The sequence below is a fragment of the Daphnia magna genome, linkage group LG7 (assembly GCF_020631705.1).
Source record: "Daphnia magna isolate NIES linkage group LG7, ASM2063170v1.1, whole genome shotgun sequence".
NCBI lineage: Eukaryota > Metazoa > Arthropoda > Branchiopoda > Diplostraca > Daphniidae > Daphnia > Daphnia magna.
In genome coordinates, this window is record NC_059188.1 from 648465 (window position 1) to 660606 (window position 12142).

The window sequence follows — 12142 nt, forward strand, 5'->3', positions numbered from 1 at the left end:
ATCGCCATTCGCGAGTTCCAGAATTTAGCAACGAAGCATCTGATAAATTAATACGATTGACATTCATTTTCGTTTTGTTCTTTATTCTGTTTTTGCAATGAGATGCTTATTCTTGCATGTGCGTTGTTCACTGATGTTTTACTAATTGCACATACGCCAATAATAAGCATAAAGCACTATGACCATTGAGGAGATGGGTTTCTATTATTGTTTCTAGTACTAGTTTGTAGAGTTTATTCATAGTCAAACAGCCATTGATTGGATTAATTAGAACGGAACTTGCCCTCCCATTCTATGGACGAGATGCCGTTTATAAATTCAATGAATTGATTATCGATATTTGATAACCAGGTTGGCCGAGTGGTTAATGCGCCAGATTTAAGTTCTGGTCTCTGTTAAGAGACGTGAGTTCGATCCTCACACCTGGTAAAGTGGTATGAGTTTTACTGAATTATAGCAAATATTAATTAGTATGTCGGGTGATTACGGTTTTACCTCTTTCATCATTGATTCAACAGGTATGAACGAAACGTAACACATAAATTTGCTTGGAATAACCTACGAGCGCTTCTTAATCCATACGCAAAATGCTTTATTGTGATGGCAATACGATAATGCAAATTATAGTCAATTTAACAATACCAGGTTGGCCGAGTGGTTAAGGCGCCAGACTTAAGTTCTGGTCTCTGTAAAGAGACGTGAGTTCGATCCTCACACCTGGTAAACATATCAAGAGTGGTAGTAATCAATCGCAATTTGTTATTAGTATATCGTGTGATTCAAGTTATACTTGTTTCGCTATTGATCGAACACGGTTGGCGGAACGTAACACAAGAATTTGCGTGGAATAACCTACGAGCGCTTCTTAATCCTAATCTACGCAAAAAGCTTTATTGTGATGGATTATTATGCAAAGTATAGTTAATTAAATACCACCAGGTTGGCCGAGTGGTTAAGGCGCTAGACTTAAGTTCTGGTCTCTGTGAAGAGACGTGAGTTCGATCCTCACACCTGGTAAACGTATCAAGAGGTGTAGTAGTCCATAGCAATTAATAACTAGTAAAATGTGTGAGTGCAGGTTTACCTACTTCATTGTAGTGAAAGAAAATAGGAAAATATAATCAATGAATTAAAAATCAGTTTTGCAGATAAGAAATTGATAGCACTACAAAACATAAGTAGAATAAAACATTATGAACAGCACGGATTGTGGCGGATATAAGAGTTTAGCATATTGGTTGACCTGAATTTTAAACATTCTGAATGATGTGATCCCTATCCGGAGTGATGACTGATCAGGAACAAACTCAAATTTGATTCATTTATTGAATTAAATTTAATACCAGGTTGGCCGAGTAGTTAAGGCGCCAGACTTAAGTTCTGGTCTCTGTATAGAGACGTGAGTTCGATCCTCACACCTGGTAAAATGAATTAAGCGCAAATGTTGATTACCATTTTAGCCAATTTACTATTAGAATATCAACTAGGATGCAAGATCAAAACAGGGAATTGCAATATAAGATCCATAACAATCTTTATAAAGAGCTTCTTTAACCAAATGCGAATCTAAACGGAAAGCTTGACAATAATGATGGAAGGTACGAGATAAGACGATAGAGACTTACCTTTCCACAATAGAATGGTGTGGATTCGTTAGCGAACTGCACCACAATCAATAGATCTCCGATGTTGATTAGCAATACACTAACTGGTACATGAATTCATAAAAATAAGAAAATGTTTTCTCGCTCAGCTTTCTCTCACTTTTACTGCGGTTAGGTTTAGCTTTAATAATTACCACAACTGCACCTGATGTTTATTCTGTATCACCGATGCGCTTGGCTTTCAAACGCCGACAGCGATTGTTATGTACAGTTTACTCTGTCAAGCCCATGTAACAGGGTCCTAAACAGTAAGTTAACGACATACCTCAGCGGTTTAGGTGAAATCAATTTAGACCCTCTAGTTAACCCAACGAATAATGTTACAGTTAAATAATTATGGGAAAAACCTCAATAGGACTGTTACGTCATAGTTGTTGGGACATTTATACGTTTCCTTATAAGGGAACGGCAACTCGACTTCAAAATTGAGGGAAAGGTACGCAATACAGAAGGAAGGGTATACAAAATCAGCCATCTATATATTCTTTACCCTTCCCCCTGGATATTTGGAGAAGAAAACTAAACAAATGATTCCAATTGTTGAATCTGACGCAGTTGCTGAGCAAGTTCAGGACAGCGTGCATGTTTTTAGAAAGAGTCGTCTGGATCATTGAGATGGAAATCTCATCAAAAGGTAAAAATGTTTTTAAAAATGTCCATTTAATTGGGCTATGCGTGTTTCGGCATTGGATATTTTGTGTGATAAGCTCAATTGTCATGTGTGAATGCCACCCAGTTGCGTTTCAAATAACGTATCTGTAGAGAAATACAATACAGACTTTGCTGTTTTGTTTGCCACAAGTCTAGTAAAATGGACATTCAGAGTTGAATTGTCTCTTACTAGCTCTCCCTTTCTTCGGGTTCTCACTTGATTCACTTGTAAGGCTTTTTGCCATAACTGTAATTAAGTATAATGCTGAATGTCAAGAATGTGTGACATAGTAGCTAACTATTTGAACTTTAAATGAGCTTATTTTAGTTTCGAGTGACATTATTCGTATCCCCACTCCCCACCATGAGAAAACCAACACTTGGTTCTTATTCGTCTGTGGTTCCTCCAATATGCAAAACTCGTACGTTTGTCCGGAAGAAACGAATGCTGCAGACATGGCGAATTATTCCCACTGTCTCCTATAATTTAATCATTCATACATTGGAAACAAAGTTGTTAAAGGGGTATCTAGGCGACGAGCTGACTCTTAAAAATATCGCCAATTGTGCAATAGGAAAACTTCCCATTTTGTTGATGTTACTACCGAAACCCGTGAGCTTTTTCATTGGCTGAAAATATCAAGTTACAATCAAATGTTTTGATAATAAAAAAAAGATACTTTTGTTAAAAGGAGTGAAATTTAAAAAAAAAAAAACGAGGAACGAGTTGGAAATTCGTGATAGGAGGAATTCCAGTACCAGGTTGGCCGAGTGGTTAAGGCGCCAGACTTAAGTTCTGGTCTCTGAGAAGAGACGTGAGTTCGATCCTCACACCTGGTAAACGTATCAAGAGATGTTGTTATCCATAGCAAGTACTAATTTGTATGTTGTGATTGCAGGTTTACCTATTGCATTATTGATTCTACAGGAATGAGGGAAACGTAACACAAGAATTTGCTTGGAAAAACCTACTAGCGCTTCTATATCCTAATCTATGCAACAAGCTTTATTGGTATTGGATAATTATGCAAAGTATAGTGAAATGAATCTCACCAGGTTGGCCGAGCGGTTAAGGCGCCAGACTTAAGTTCTGGTCTCTGTATAGAGACGTGAGTTCGATCCTCACACCTGGTAAATCAATCAGTCCATTTAATCGTTCCAGCATGGAACATTATTCCGTGCATTGAGAAGTATTTTATCACACTCTCACTTCTAGGCACAACATGAAAATACCACAGTTGAATCCGTTGATTAGATGATGAGAACAAGCATCTTAACTCACTGGAAGGCGGATGAATGAGCAAACACCAGGTTGGCCGAGTGGTTAAGGCGCCAGACTTAAGTTCTGGTCTCTGTGAAGAGACGTGAGTTCGATCCTTACACCTGGTAAATGTATCAAGACGTGTAGTGATCCATAGCAATTACTAACTAGAATGATGTGTGATTGCAGTTTTAGCTACTTCATTGTTGACTCAACAGGGATGAGCTGAACGTAACACAAGAATTTGCGTGGAATAACCTACTAGCCCTTCTTAATCCTAATCTACGCAAAAAGCTTTATTGTGATGGTTAATTATTCAAAGTATAGTCAATTGATTACTACCAGGTTGGCCGAGTGGTTAAGGCGCCAGACTTAAGTTCTGGTCTCTGTGAAGAGACGTGAGTTCGATCCTCACACCTGGTAAATCAATCTGTCCATTTAATCGTTCCTGCATGGGACATCTTTGCGTGCATTGATATGTTTTATCACATTCTCACTTCTAGGCAAAGCACGCTTAATTCAACAGAGGTGTTGAAATTAAAACATGAAATTACCACAAGTTGAATCCTCTGATTAGATGATGAGAACAAGCACCGCAACCTACTGGAAGGCGGATGGTTGAGCAGACACCAGGTTGGCCGAGTGGTTAAGGCGCCAGACTTAAGTTCTGGTCTCTGTAAAGAGACGTGAGTTCGATCCTCACACCTGGTAAACATGCTAAGAGGTGTGGTGATCTATAGCATTTAGGTCACATCAAATTGTGATAAGAAAATTCTATTTCAGCAAATCTGGAAGTGACTGAAATATTCTTTAATTCATAAACATGTCTAAACTTTTTTGTTTTATGTTGACTGACATGGTTCCCGTTCATCTTCACGTATAGTACTTCCAGTCATTCAACCAATCCGCAGTTTCATTCAACACAGTTCATAAAACCGACATCGATTTGCTCCGAAATGTTTACGGCAAGTTACAATCAAATGTTTTGATAATTAAAAAAAGATACCTTTGTTAAAAGGAGTGAAATCTAAAAAAAAAAACGAGGAACGAGTTGCAAATTTGTGATAGGAGTACTTCCAGTACCAGGTTGGCCGAGTGGTTAAGGCGCCAGACTTAAGTTCTGGTCTCTGTAAAGAGACGTGAGTTCGATCCTCACACCTGGTAAGCATATGAAGAGGTGTAGTGATCTATAGCAATTACTAATTAGTATGTCGTGATTGCAGTTTTACCAATTTTCCTTCTCTCACCCCTAATTCAATAGAGGTGTTGAAATTAAATACATGAAAATTGAAACCATTGATTAGATGATGAGAACAAGCACCGGAACTGAATAGAAGGCGGATGGAAAGATTGTATACCAGTTTGGCTGAGTGGTTAAGGTACCAGACTTAAGTTCTGATCGCTGTAAAGAGAAGTGAGTTCGGTCCTCACACCTGGTAAACATATCAAGAGGGGTATGTAGTAATCTATCGCATTTTGTTACTAGTAGGTTGTGTGATTATAGTTTAATCTGATTCACCATTGATCGAATAGGGATGGCGGAACGTAACATAGGAATTTGCATGGCATTACCTACGAGCACTTCTTAATCCTGATCTACGCAAAAAGCTTTATTGCTATTGGATAATTATCGCAAATTAGGCTATAGTCAATTGAATTTCACCAGGTTGGCCGAGTGGTTAAGGCGCCAGACTTAAGTTCTGGTCTCTGTTAAAGAGACGTGAGTTCGATCCTCACACCTGGTAAACATGTCAAGAGGTGTGGTGATCAATAGCAATTACTAATTAGTAATATGTTGTGATTGCAGTTTAACGTATTTCATTTTTGATTCTACAGGAATGAAGGAAAAGGAACACAAGAATTTGCATGGAATAACCTACTAGCGCTTCTTAATCCTAATCTACGCAACAAGCTTTATTGGTATTGGATAATTATGCAAAGTATAGTGAAATGAATCTCACCAGGTTGGCCGAGCGGTTAAGGCGCCAGACTTAAGTTCTGGTCTCTGTGAAGAGACGTGAGTTCGATCCTCACACCTGGTAAACGTATCAAGAGGTGTAGTGATCCATAGCAATTACTAACTAGTAAGATGTGTGATTGCAGTTTTACTTACTTCATTGTTGACTCAACAGGCATGAGCTGAACGTAACACAAAAATTTGCGTGGAATAACCTACTAGCCCTTCTTAATCCTAATCTACGCAAAAAGCATTATTGTGATGGAAAATTCTTCAAAGTATAGTCAATCAAGTACCACCAAGTTGGCCGAGTGGTTAAGGCGCCAGACTTAAGTTCTGGTCTCTGTAAAGAGACGTGAGTTCGATCCTCACACCTGGTAAACATGTTAAGAGGTGTGGTAATTTATAGCATTTACTAGTCAGTATCTTTTATGATTATAGTTTTACCTGTTTCATTATTGACCTAATAGGGATGAGCGGAACGTAACGCAGGAATTTGCATGGAAAGTTGCCAACCAATATTTTTGCAAAAAGCTTAATTGTGATGGATATTTATGCAAAGTATAGCCAAATGTATACCTGTGGTTAAGGCGCTACACTTAAGTTCTGGTCTCTGTAAAGAGTCGTGAGTTCGATCCTCACAGTTGGTATAATGATAGTTAGATTCAGCTATTGTTTGATTAACCGATAGAATTTTTCAAGTATAGTTATATAAATCGTTTGACCCGAACGCTTTAACCGTGTGCTTGTGTCAAGCGATACATAAGTTACAGCGGTTGCCACCCCGTGTAATGTACCGAAAGCTTTTCACCAGTCAATTTATTGTATTTGTACAGATGCGACAGTGACGATTATCCATCTGTTCACTTAACGAATATTCCCGATAGTAAATAAAAAAAAAACACTTGCGTCCCACAAACGCAAAACTAGAACGAAGCCAGACATTCACAGCCAGGGGTACATTATAGTGATAGGTAAATGTGCGCAGTAGTTATGAATTCATTACCCTTTATTTGACTGATTAATGTGCAATCGATGCGATTTGAAACGGTACGTTTCAACAGTACACAACTGAATCAACACTATCTATACATGCGACACGGTTAGAGTTGCACCTATATATAATAAAGCGTCGTATGTGAATAACGTGAAACATTCAACGTCTAACTGCTCGACACGTTCAACATGCGTCACGTTCTTCTCTTTTCGGTAATTCATTTCTACCTGAATTCAAATTATGTTTTCTTTTAATTATTCAATATGCTATATGTGTTAAATGTATACGCGTTTTAGTTGCTGTTTTGCAGTTTGTTTCTGAACGGAATGTGCGAAGATGACGATGAAAACGACCAGATTATCGGTGGAACTTTTGCCGCCAAAGGCCAGTATCCTTACATGGTAAATATAACCGTGTCCAACTAAAATAATTTAAATCAAAGAGATAGAATGCCTCAATGATGTGTTCGTTTGGCATTTTAGGTTTATTTTAGGAACCAAGCGACAGGAAGGCTCTTTTGTTCTGGAACATTGATCACACCGTCCAGAGTTCTGACAACTGCGTGGTGTTTTCCAAGGTGAACATTGTTTTTAGCAAAATATATCGTTCCAAAAATCCTTAATTTTGTCTGTGTAGCTCCCTGTCGATGATAGACGTCACTGCATGGATGAACACTGTGTCACTGACTCCGGATGTCGATCGAGTAGTGCGGAGGGTCATCAGAGTCGTTCGAGCTCCCGATTACAATCCAGTCACTGGTGTATGTACATTTAAAACAGACAAATGGATTCCATCTTCCTGACTACTCTTTAAAAAAAAAACTATTATTCTAGTTGCATGACATTGCCATAATTACGCTGGATGCACCTGTTTTTTCTGTACGACCAGTGCGCTTGGCTTTCGGGGCGTTCGTCAACGCTGGAAACACGGCCGTTGTGACCGGTTGGGGTTACACCGGTAAGTCTTGCAAAAATCCGCATAAACAGTGCAGTAATAACATTTGAATTTGACGCACAGGTGCCACGCAGTTATCGACATTCCTGCGCCATAGTCCCATTACCATCCAGCCTAAATCGCTGTGCGTGTCGTCGTTCGGGAACACCAATTTTGGCAGCCAATTTTTCATTTGCGCCGCGTCAATTGGTGTTGGCTCGTGCTCCGTAAGACAGAACGTGGTTAATAGTTAGAAATTAAATTTAAATCTGTTTCGTTTGTTGTATGTTACATGTGACAGTTGGATGCTGGCAGTCCCATTCTGCTAAATGGAAATCAACTTGGCATCAGCAGCCGATCTCGTTGCGGTGGAGGTGAGCCCGTCGTTGGTGTCGATGTCCGCGCCTATGAACGCTGGATTGTCAGCCAATCTCTGAATCATATCTTATTAGAAACAATTGTGAGGATTGGACAACAACTTGACATTATATTTACATTATACAATAAAGTATCACATTTAGCGAGGATGGTGTCCATTTATTGACCTAAATTACGCTCAAGAATTTATAACTAGCGCCTTTATCGTCATTTTCATTGGTCTTTAGAATTTTTCCTATTCCTTTTTAGGTGTGAGATATACTCGTTGCGGTACGTCATCGCCGTTATAGTTTTCTGTTTGATGTCAAGTAATGAAAAATAAGTTTTATGGAATGCCCAACAATGTCGTATAGGTACCCTGGAAAAATTACCTCGGTGCGGTTTCTTAGTTGGACTGATGATCCATAATTTACATGAGAACATGACTAGCTACTTTACATTGTACCTGCTGCTTTGTCACGACTTTTAATATGTATTTCTTGTACAGTACATAATATGACTGCTGCTGCTGCTTACACGCTAAATTATTTCCAGATGATGTTTCCTTGTATTATACTGGATCTATTTTTCGAGGAAAACAAACAAAAAGGTAGGTAGGCAACGCAGCCACACAGGCAATTCTTCTCCTACTGTTTATGGTTCTGCAGAGGCCCTATTTGTACCATTGGTTTTTAATCACATAGGATTAGTTTGTTAATTTTACTATGCACTTCAGTATTATACATTTCTTTTTCCACGCCCTATCGCAGTACATTCATGTACCATATATTGTTCGTTTAAAAGCTATTTATGTCAATAATACTTTCTGGGCAAAGTTGATTACCTGACTTAATATATTATAGACCTTTTGTTTATGGGACTGTTACGTCATAGTTGTTGGGACATTTATACATTTCCTTATAAGGGAATGGCAACTCGACGTCAAAATTGTGGGAAAGGTACGCAATACAGAAGGAAGGGTATACGAAATCAGCCATCTATATATTCTTTACCGTGTCCTTCCCCCTGGATATTTGGAAAAGAAACCTAATAACATGTTTCCAATTACTGTATCTGACGCAGTCGTCGACCCAGTTCAGGACAGACTGGCTGTTCTTATTAAAGAGTCGTCTGGAATTAATCCTTGGATCAAATGGGATGGAAATCTCAACAAAAGGTAATTATGTCTTAATTTTAACGTCCATTTAACTCGACCTCGTTTTCCTTTTTTAATATTGTGTGTACGATAAACTCATTGCCATGTCTGAACGCCACCATCTCCTATTTTCGTTTCAACTGACGTGTTTCCAGAGAAATACTCAGCCAACCCCCCTTTTTTCCCACAACGATTACACTAGAATTAGCTGTTTTGTTTGCCACAATTCTATACTGTAAGGATCATATCGTAGTCAAATATCAGATGACTCGCTTGCAAAGCTTTGCTTAATGTTTAACCGTATATTTGAGTATAATGCTGTCTGTCAAAAACGTATGGCAGCTGACTATTTGAACTTTAAAATGAGCTTATTGTGGTTTCGAGTCACGCAATCCCGCACCATGAGAACACCGGCACCTGGCTTTTATTCGGCTATAGTTCCTCCAATATGCAAAACCCATACAATACGATGGCGGAAACGAATACGCTGTAGACCTGGTGAATTATTACCTCTGTCTATTGTGCTTAAACAATTCCTATATTGAAAATAAAGTTGTTAAAGTGGTATCTAGGCGACGAGCTGGCTCTTATATGACTATCACTGATTTTACAATAGGAAAACTTCCTATTTTGTTGATGTTGCTACGGAAACCTATGAGCTTTTTCACTGACTTACATAACAAAAATCCGAAAGTTTTAAAATCACAAACATGGCCTATTTTTTATCGTTTTTGTTTACTGATGTTTAGATTTTGGTCGCGTTCGTCCCCGTGCAAGTGCCCATATTGGCCGTCTTCCCGTAGTATTTCCAATCAATTAAGTAATATGCAGTTTCATTTATGACATGGCCTCACGAATCCGACAGCCATTTTGCTCTGGAATGTTCACGGCAAATTACAATCAAATGTATTAATCTAATTGAAAATAGCCCTAACGTAATTTCTTAACATTTAAGATGGACTGATAAACAAATTCGCTAGGATGTCATGACGATATACCTACCAGGTTGGCCGAGTGGTTAAGGCGCCAGACTTAAGTTCTGGTCTCTGTAAAGAGACGTGAGTTCGATCCTCACACCTGGTAAACATTTCATGAGGGGTAGTGATTTATAGCAATTACTAATTAGTATACTGTGGGTTTACACTTTTACCTATTTCATCATTGATTCAACAGGGATGAACGGAACGTAACACAGGAATTTGCTTGGAATAACCTACGAGCGCTTCTTAATCCATACGCAAAATGCTTTATTGTGATGGATAATTATTATGCAAAGTATAGCCAATTGTGTACCACCAGGTTGGCCGAGTGGTTAAGGCGCCAGACTTAAGTTCTGGTCTCTGTAAAGAGACGTGAGTTCGATCTTCACACCTGGTAAACAAAATAAGAAATCTAGTGATCTATAGCAATTACAAATTAGTATGTTGTGCGGTTAGAGTTTTACCTATTTCCTTATTGACTCAACAGGGATGAACGGTACGTAACTCATGAATTTGCTTGCGCTTCCTAATCCAGATCTACGTAAAATGCTTTATTGTAATACATAATTATGCAAAGTATAGTTTAGGTTTATCACCAGGTTGGCCGAGTGGTTAAGGCGCCAGATTTAAGTTCTGGTCTCTGTAAAGAGACGTGAGTTCGATCCTCACACCTGGTACAAACTTGTCAAGAGGTGTATAGCGGTTTTTACCTATTACTTATTAGTATGTTGTGTGGTCAGAGTTTTACCTATTTCATTATTGACTCAACAGGGATGAACAGTACGTAACACATGAATTTGCTTGCGCTTCTTAATCCAGATCTACACAAAGTGCTTTATTGTAATATATAATTATGCAAAGTAGGCTATAGTCAATTAAATATCACCAGGTTGGCCGAGTGGTTAAGGCGCCAGACTTAAGTTCTGGTCTCTGTGAAGAGACGTGAGTTCGATCCTCACACCTGGTAAACGTATCAAGAGTTGTAGTGATCCATAGCAATTACTAATTAGTATGTTGTGTGATTGCAGTTTTACCTACTTCATTGTTGACTCAATAGGGATGAGCTGAACGTAATACAAGAATTTGCGTGGAATAACCTACTAGCCCTTCTTAATCCTAATCTACGCCAAAAGCGTTATTGTGATGGATTATTATGCAAAATGTAGTCAATTAAGTATCACCAGGTTGGCCGAGTGGTTAAGGCGCCAGACTTAAGTTCCGGTCTCTGTGAAGAGACGTGAGTTCGATCCTCACACCTGGTAAACATGGCAAGAGGTGTAGTGATCTATAGAATTTACCAATTAAGTTGTTGTGTTATTACAATTAGAGTTATCTCATTATTAATTCAACCTCTTTTTTTGCAAAAAGCTTTATTGTGATGGATAATTATGCAAAGTACAGCCAATTGAGTACCACCAGGTTGGCCGAGTGGTTAAGGCGCCAGATTTAAGTTCTGGTCTCTGTGTAGAGACGTGAGTTCGATCCTCACACCTGGTAAACATGTTATGAGGGGTAGTGATTTGTAGCAACTACTAATTAGTATGATGTGCGATTACAGTTTTGCCTATTTCATCATTGACTCGACAGAGATGAGTGGAAGGTAACACATGAATTTACTTGGAATAACCTACGAGCGCTTCGTAATCCATATCTGCGCAAAAAGCTTTATTGTGATGGATAATTATGTAAAGTGTAGTCAATTGAGTATCACCAGGTTGGCCGAGTGGTTAAGGCGCCAGACTTAAGTTCTGGTCTCTGTAAAGAGACGTGAGTTCGATCCTCACACCTGGTAATCATAGTCAGATGTATCACAATCGCATTTGGAATCGCGTGCGGTTTCAAATTTAGAAATATTTAATCTCAGACAGTGTGGGAAAGGTAGGATAGAGCTCAGAGGAACGAGAACGAATTTTGTTTCCTTTAATTTACCCTATCCCTTTGGTAATCTGGTGGCAAAAGGTGATAAACCCAAATTGCCAACCGCTAGTTGTGAATAATAGCTACACACTTTGACTCAGTCGGTGGCAGAATCCAAAACAGCGTGGATGTATTTCATTGTCTGGAACTCCTGTGGAAAGGATGGATGGATCAACAGCACAAGGTAAAAATCTCTTCCCCTCTACTTTTCTGTTTGCCCTTTTTTTTATTGACATTGGTTGCACCATTTTGCTTTGAGAGCATTTTGC

General features: G+C 38.8%; 2 protein-coding genes, 1 long non-coding RNA gene and 20 other non-coding genes across 24 annotated transcripts; 21 read left to right on the plus strand and 2 right to left on the minus strand.

The window, feature by feature from the left end:
• Positions 1-346: 346 nt before the first annotated feature.
• Positions 347-429, plus strand: Trnal-uaa. The gene has a single exon. It is a non-coding gene; the product is annotated as a tRNA-Leu (tRNA).
• Positions 430-640: 211 nt separating this feature from the next.
• On the plus strand, positions 641-723 carry Trnal-uaa. The gene has a single exon. It is a non-coding gene; the product is annotated as a tRNA-Leu (tRNA).
• A 211-nt stretch (positions 724-934) lies between these two features.
• Trnal-uaa lies at positions 935-1017 on the plus strand. The gene has a single exon. It is a non-coding gene; the product is annotated as a tRNA-Leu (tRNA).
• Positions 1018-1341: 324 nt separating this feature from the next.
• On the plus strand, positions 1342-1424 carry Trnal-uaa. The gene has a single exon. It is a non-coding gene; the product is annotated as a tRNA-Leu (tRNA).
• A 1483-nt stretch (positions 1425-2907) lies between these two features.
• Positions 2908-3875, minus strand: LOC116927234. Of its 2 annotated transcripts, XM_045175952.1 has the most exons (4): positions 3776-3875; positions 3549-3698; positions 3369-3443; positions 2908-3149 (listed from the first exon to the last, which is right to left on the minus strand). In XM_045175952.1, the coding sequence occupies exons 1-4, from the start codon at positions 3778-3780 to the stop codon at positions 3017-3019; spliced, it is 363 nt and encodes a 120-aa protein (XP_045031887.1). In that variant the 5' UTR covers positions 3781-3875; the 3' UTR covers positions 2908-3016. The 2 variants fall into 2 exon arrangements, 1 of the variants encoding a protein (XP_045031887.1); XR_006648746.1 differs by lacking the exon at positions 3776-3875 and having other exon boundaries at positions 3221-3443; positions 3526-3661.
• On the plus strand, positions 3073-3155 carry Trnal-uaa. Its single transcript has one exon. It is a non-coding gene; the product is annotated as a tRNA-Leu (tRNA).
• Positions 3367-3449, plus strand: Trnal-uaa. Its single transcript has one exon. It is a non-coding gene; the product is annotated as a tRNA-Leu (tRNA).
• Positions 3622-3704, plus strand: Trnal-uaa. Its single transcript has one exon. It is a non-coding gene; the product is annotated as a tRNA-Leu (tRNA).
• Positions 3876-3916: 41 nt separating the features above from the next.
• On the plus strand, positions 3917-3999 carry Trnal-uaa. Its single transcript has one exon. It is a non-coding gene; the product is annotated as a tRNA-Leu (tRNA).
• A 205-nt stretch (positions 4000-4204) lies between these two features.
• Positions 4205-4287, plus strand: Trnal-uaa. Its single transcript has one exon. It is a non-coding gene; the product is annotated as a tRNA-Leu (tRNA).
• A 370-nt stretch (positions 4288-4657) lies between these two features.
• Trnal-uaa lies at positions 4658-4740 on the plus strand. Its single transcript has one exon. It is a non-coding gene; the product is annotated as a tRNA-Leu (tRNA).
• A 497-nt stretch (positions 4741-5237) lies between these two features.
• Trnal-uaa lies at positions 5238-5321 on the plus strand. Its single transcript has one exon. It is a non-coding gene; the product is annotated as a tRNA-Leu (tRNA).
• A 214-nt stretch (positions 5322-5535) lies between these two features.
• Positions 5536-5618, plus strand: Trnal-uaa. The gene has a single exon. It is a non-coding gene; the product is annotated as a tRNA-Leu (tRNA).
• Positions 5619-5830: 212 nt separating this feature from the next.
• Positions 5831-5913, plus strand: Trnal-uaa. The gene has a single exon. It is a non-coding gene; the product is annotated as a tRNA-Leu (tRNA).
• A 667-nt stretch (positions 5914-6580) lies between these two features.
• LOC116927180 (chymotrypsin-2) lies at positions 6581-8365 on the plus strand. Its single transcript, XM_032934193.2, has 7 exons — positions 6581-6742; positions 6827-6931; positions 7013-7107; positions 7167-7290; positions 7364-7487; positions 7548-7690; positions 7765-8365. The coding sequence occupies exons 1-7, from the start codon at positions 6719-6721 to the stop codon at positions 8005-8007; spliced, it is 858 nt and encodes a 285-aa protein (XP_032790084.2). The 5' UTR covers positions 6581-6718; the 3' UTR covers positions 8008-8365.
• An 895-nt stretch (positions 8366-9260) lies between these two features.
• LOC116933134 lies at positions 9261-11130 on the minus strand. Its single transcript, XR_006648748.1, has 5 exons — positions 10991-11130; positions 10705-10917; positions 10553-10637; positions 10421-10493; positions 9261-10053 (listed from the first exon to the last, which is right to left on the minus strand). It is a non-coding gene; the product is annotated as an uncharacterized LOC116933134 (long non-coding RNA).
• Trnal-uaa lies at positions 9977-10059 on the plus strand. The gene has a single exon. It is a non-coding gene; the product is annotated as a tRNA-Leu (tRNA).
• Trnal-uaa lies at positions 10271-10353 on the plus strand. The gene has a single exon. It is a non-coding gene; the product is annotated as a tRNA-Leu (tRNA).
• Positions 10551-10633, plus strand: Trnal-uaa. Its single transcript has one exon. It is a non-coding gene; the product is annotated as a tRNA-Leu (tRNA).
• Trnal-uaa lies at positions 10841-10923 on the plus strand. The gene has a single exon. It is a non-coding gene; the product is annotated as a tRNA-Leu (tRNA).
• Positions 11131-11135: 5 nt separating the features above from the next.
• Trnal-uaa lies at positions 11136-11218 on the plus strand. Its single transcript has one exon. It is a non-coding gene; the product is annotated as a tRNA-Leu (tRNA).
• A 152-nt stretch (positions 11219-11370) lies between these two features.
• Trnal-uaa lies at positions 11371-11453 on the plus strand. Its single transcript has one exon. It is a non-coding gene; the product is annotated as a tRNA-Leu (tRNA).
• A 212-nt stretch (positions 11454-11665) lies between these two features.
• Positions 11666-11748, plus strand: Trnal-uaa. The gene has a single exon. It is a non-coding gene; the product is annotated as a tRNA-Leu (tRNA).
• The last annotated feature ends 394 nt before the right edge of the window (positions 11749-12142 follow it).

Excerpts from the sequence above, each read along its gene's own strand:
- LOC116927234 (XM_045175952.1), bottom strand. Across the intron at positions 3,444-3,548 it reads AATCAACGGATTCAACTGTG|GTGTGAGGATCGAACTCACG; the intron begins GTATTTTCATGT and ends TTGATTTACCAG. Across the intron at positions 3,150-3,368 it reads TTAACCGCTCGGCCAACCTG|GTGTGAGGATCGAACTCACG; the intron begins GTGAGATTCATT and ends TACGTTTACCAG.
- LOC116927180 (XM_032934193.2), top strand. The coding sequence starts at position 6,719 with ATGCGTCACGTTCTTCTCTTTTCG. Across the intron at positions 7,108-7,166 it reads ACTGCGTGGTGTTTTCCAAG|CTCCCTGTCGATGATAGACG; the intron begins GTGAACATTGTT and ends TTGTCTGTGTAG. Across the intron at positions 7,291-7,363 it reads ATTACAATCCAGTCACTGGT|TTGCATGACATTGCCATAAT; the intron begins GTATGTACATTT and ends CTATTATTCTAG.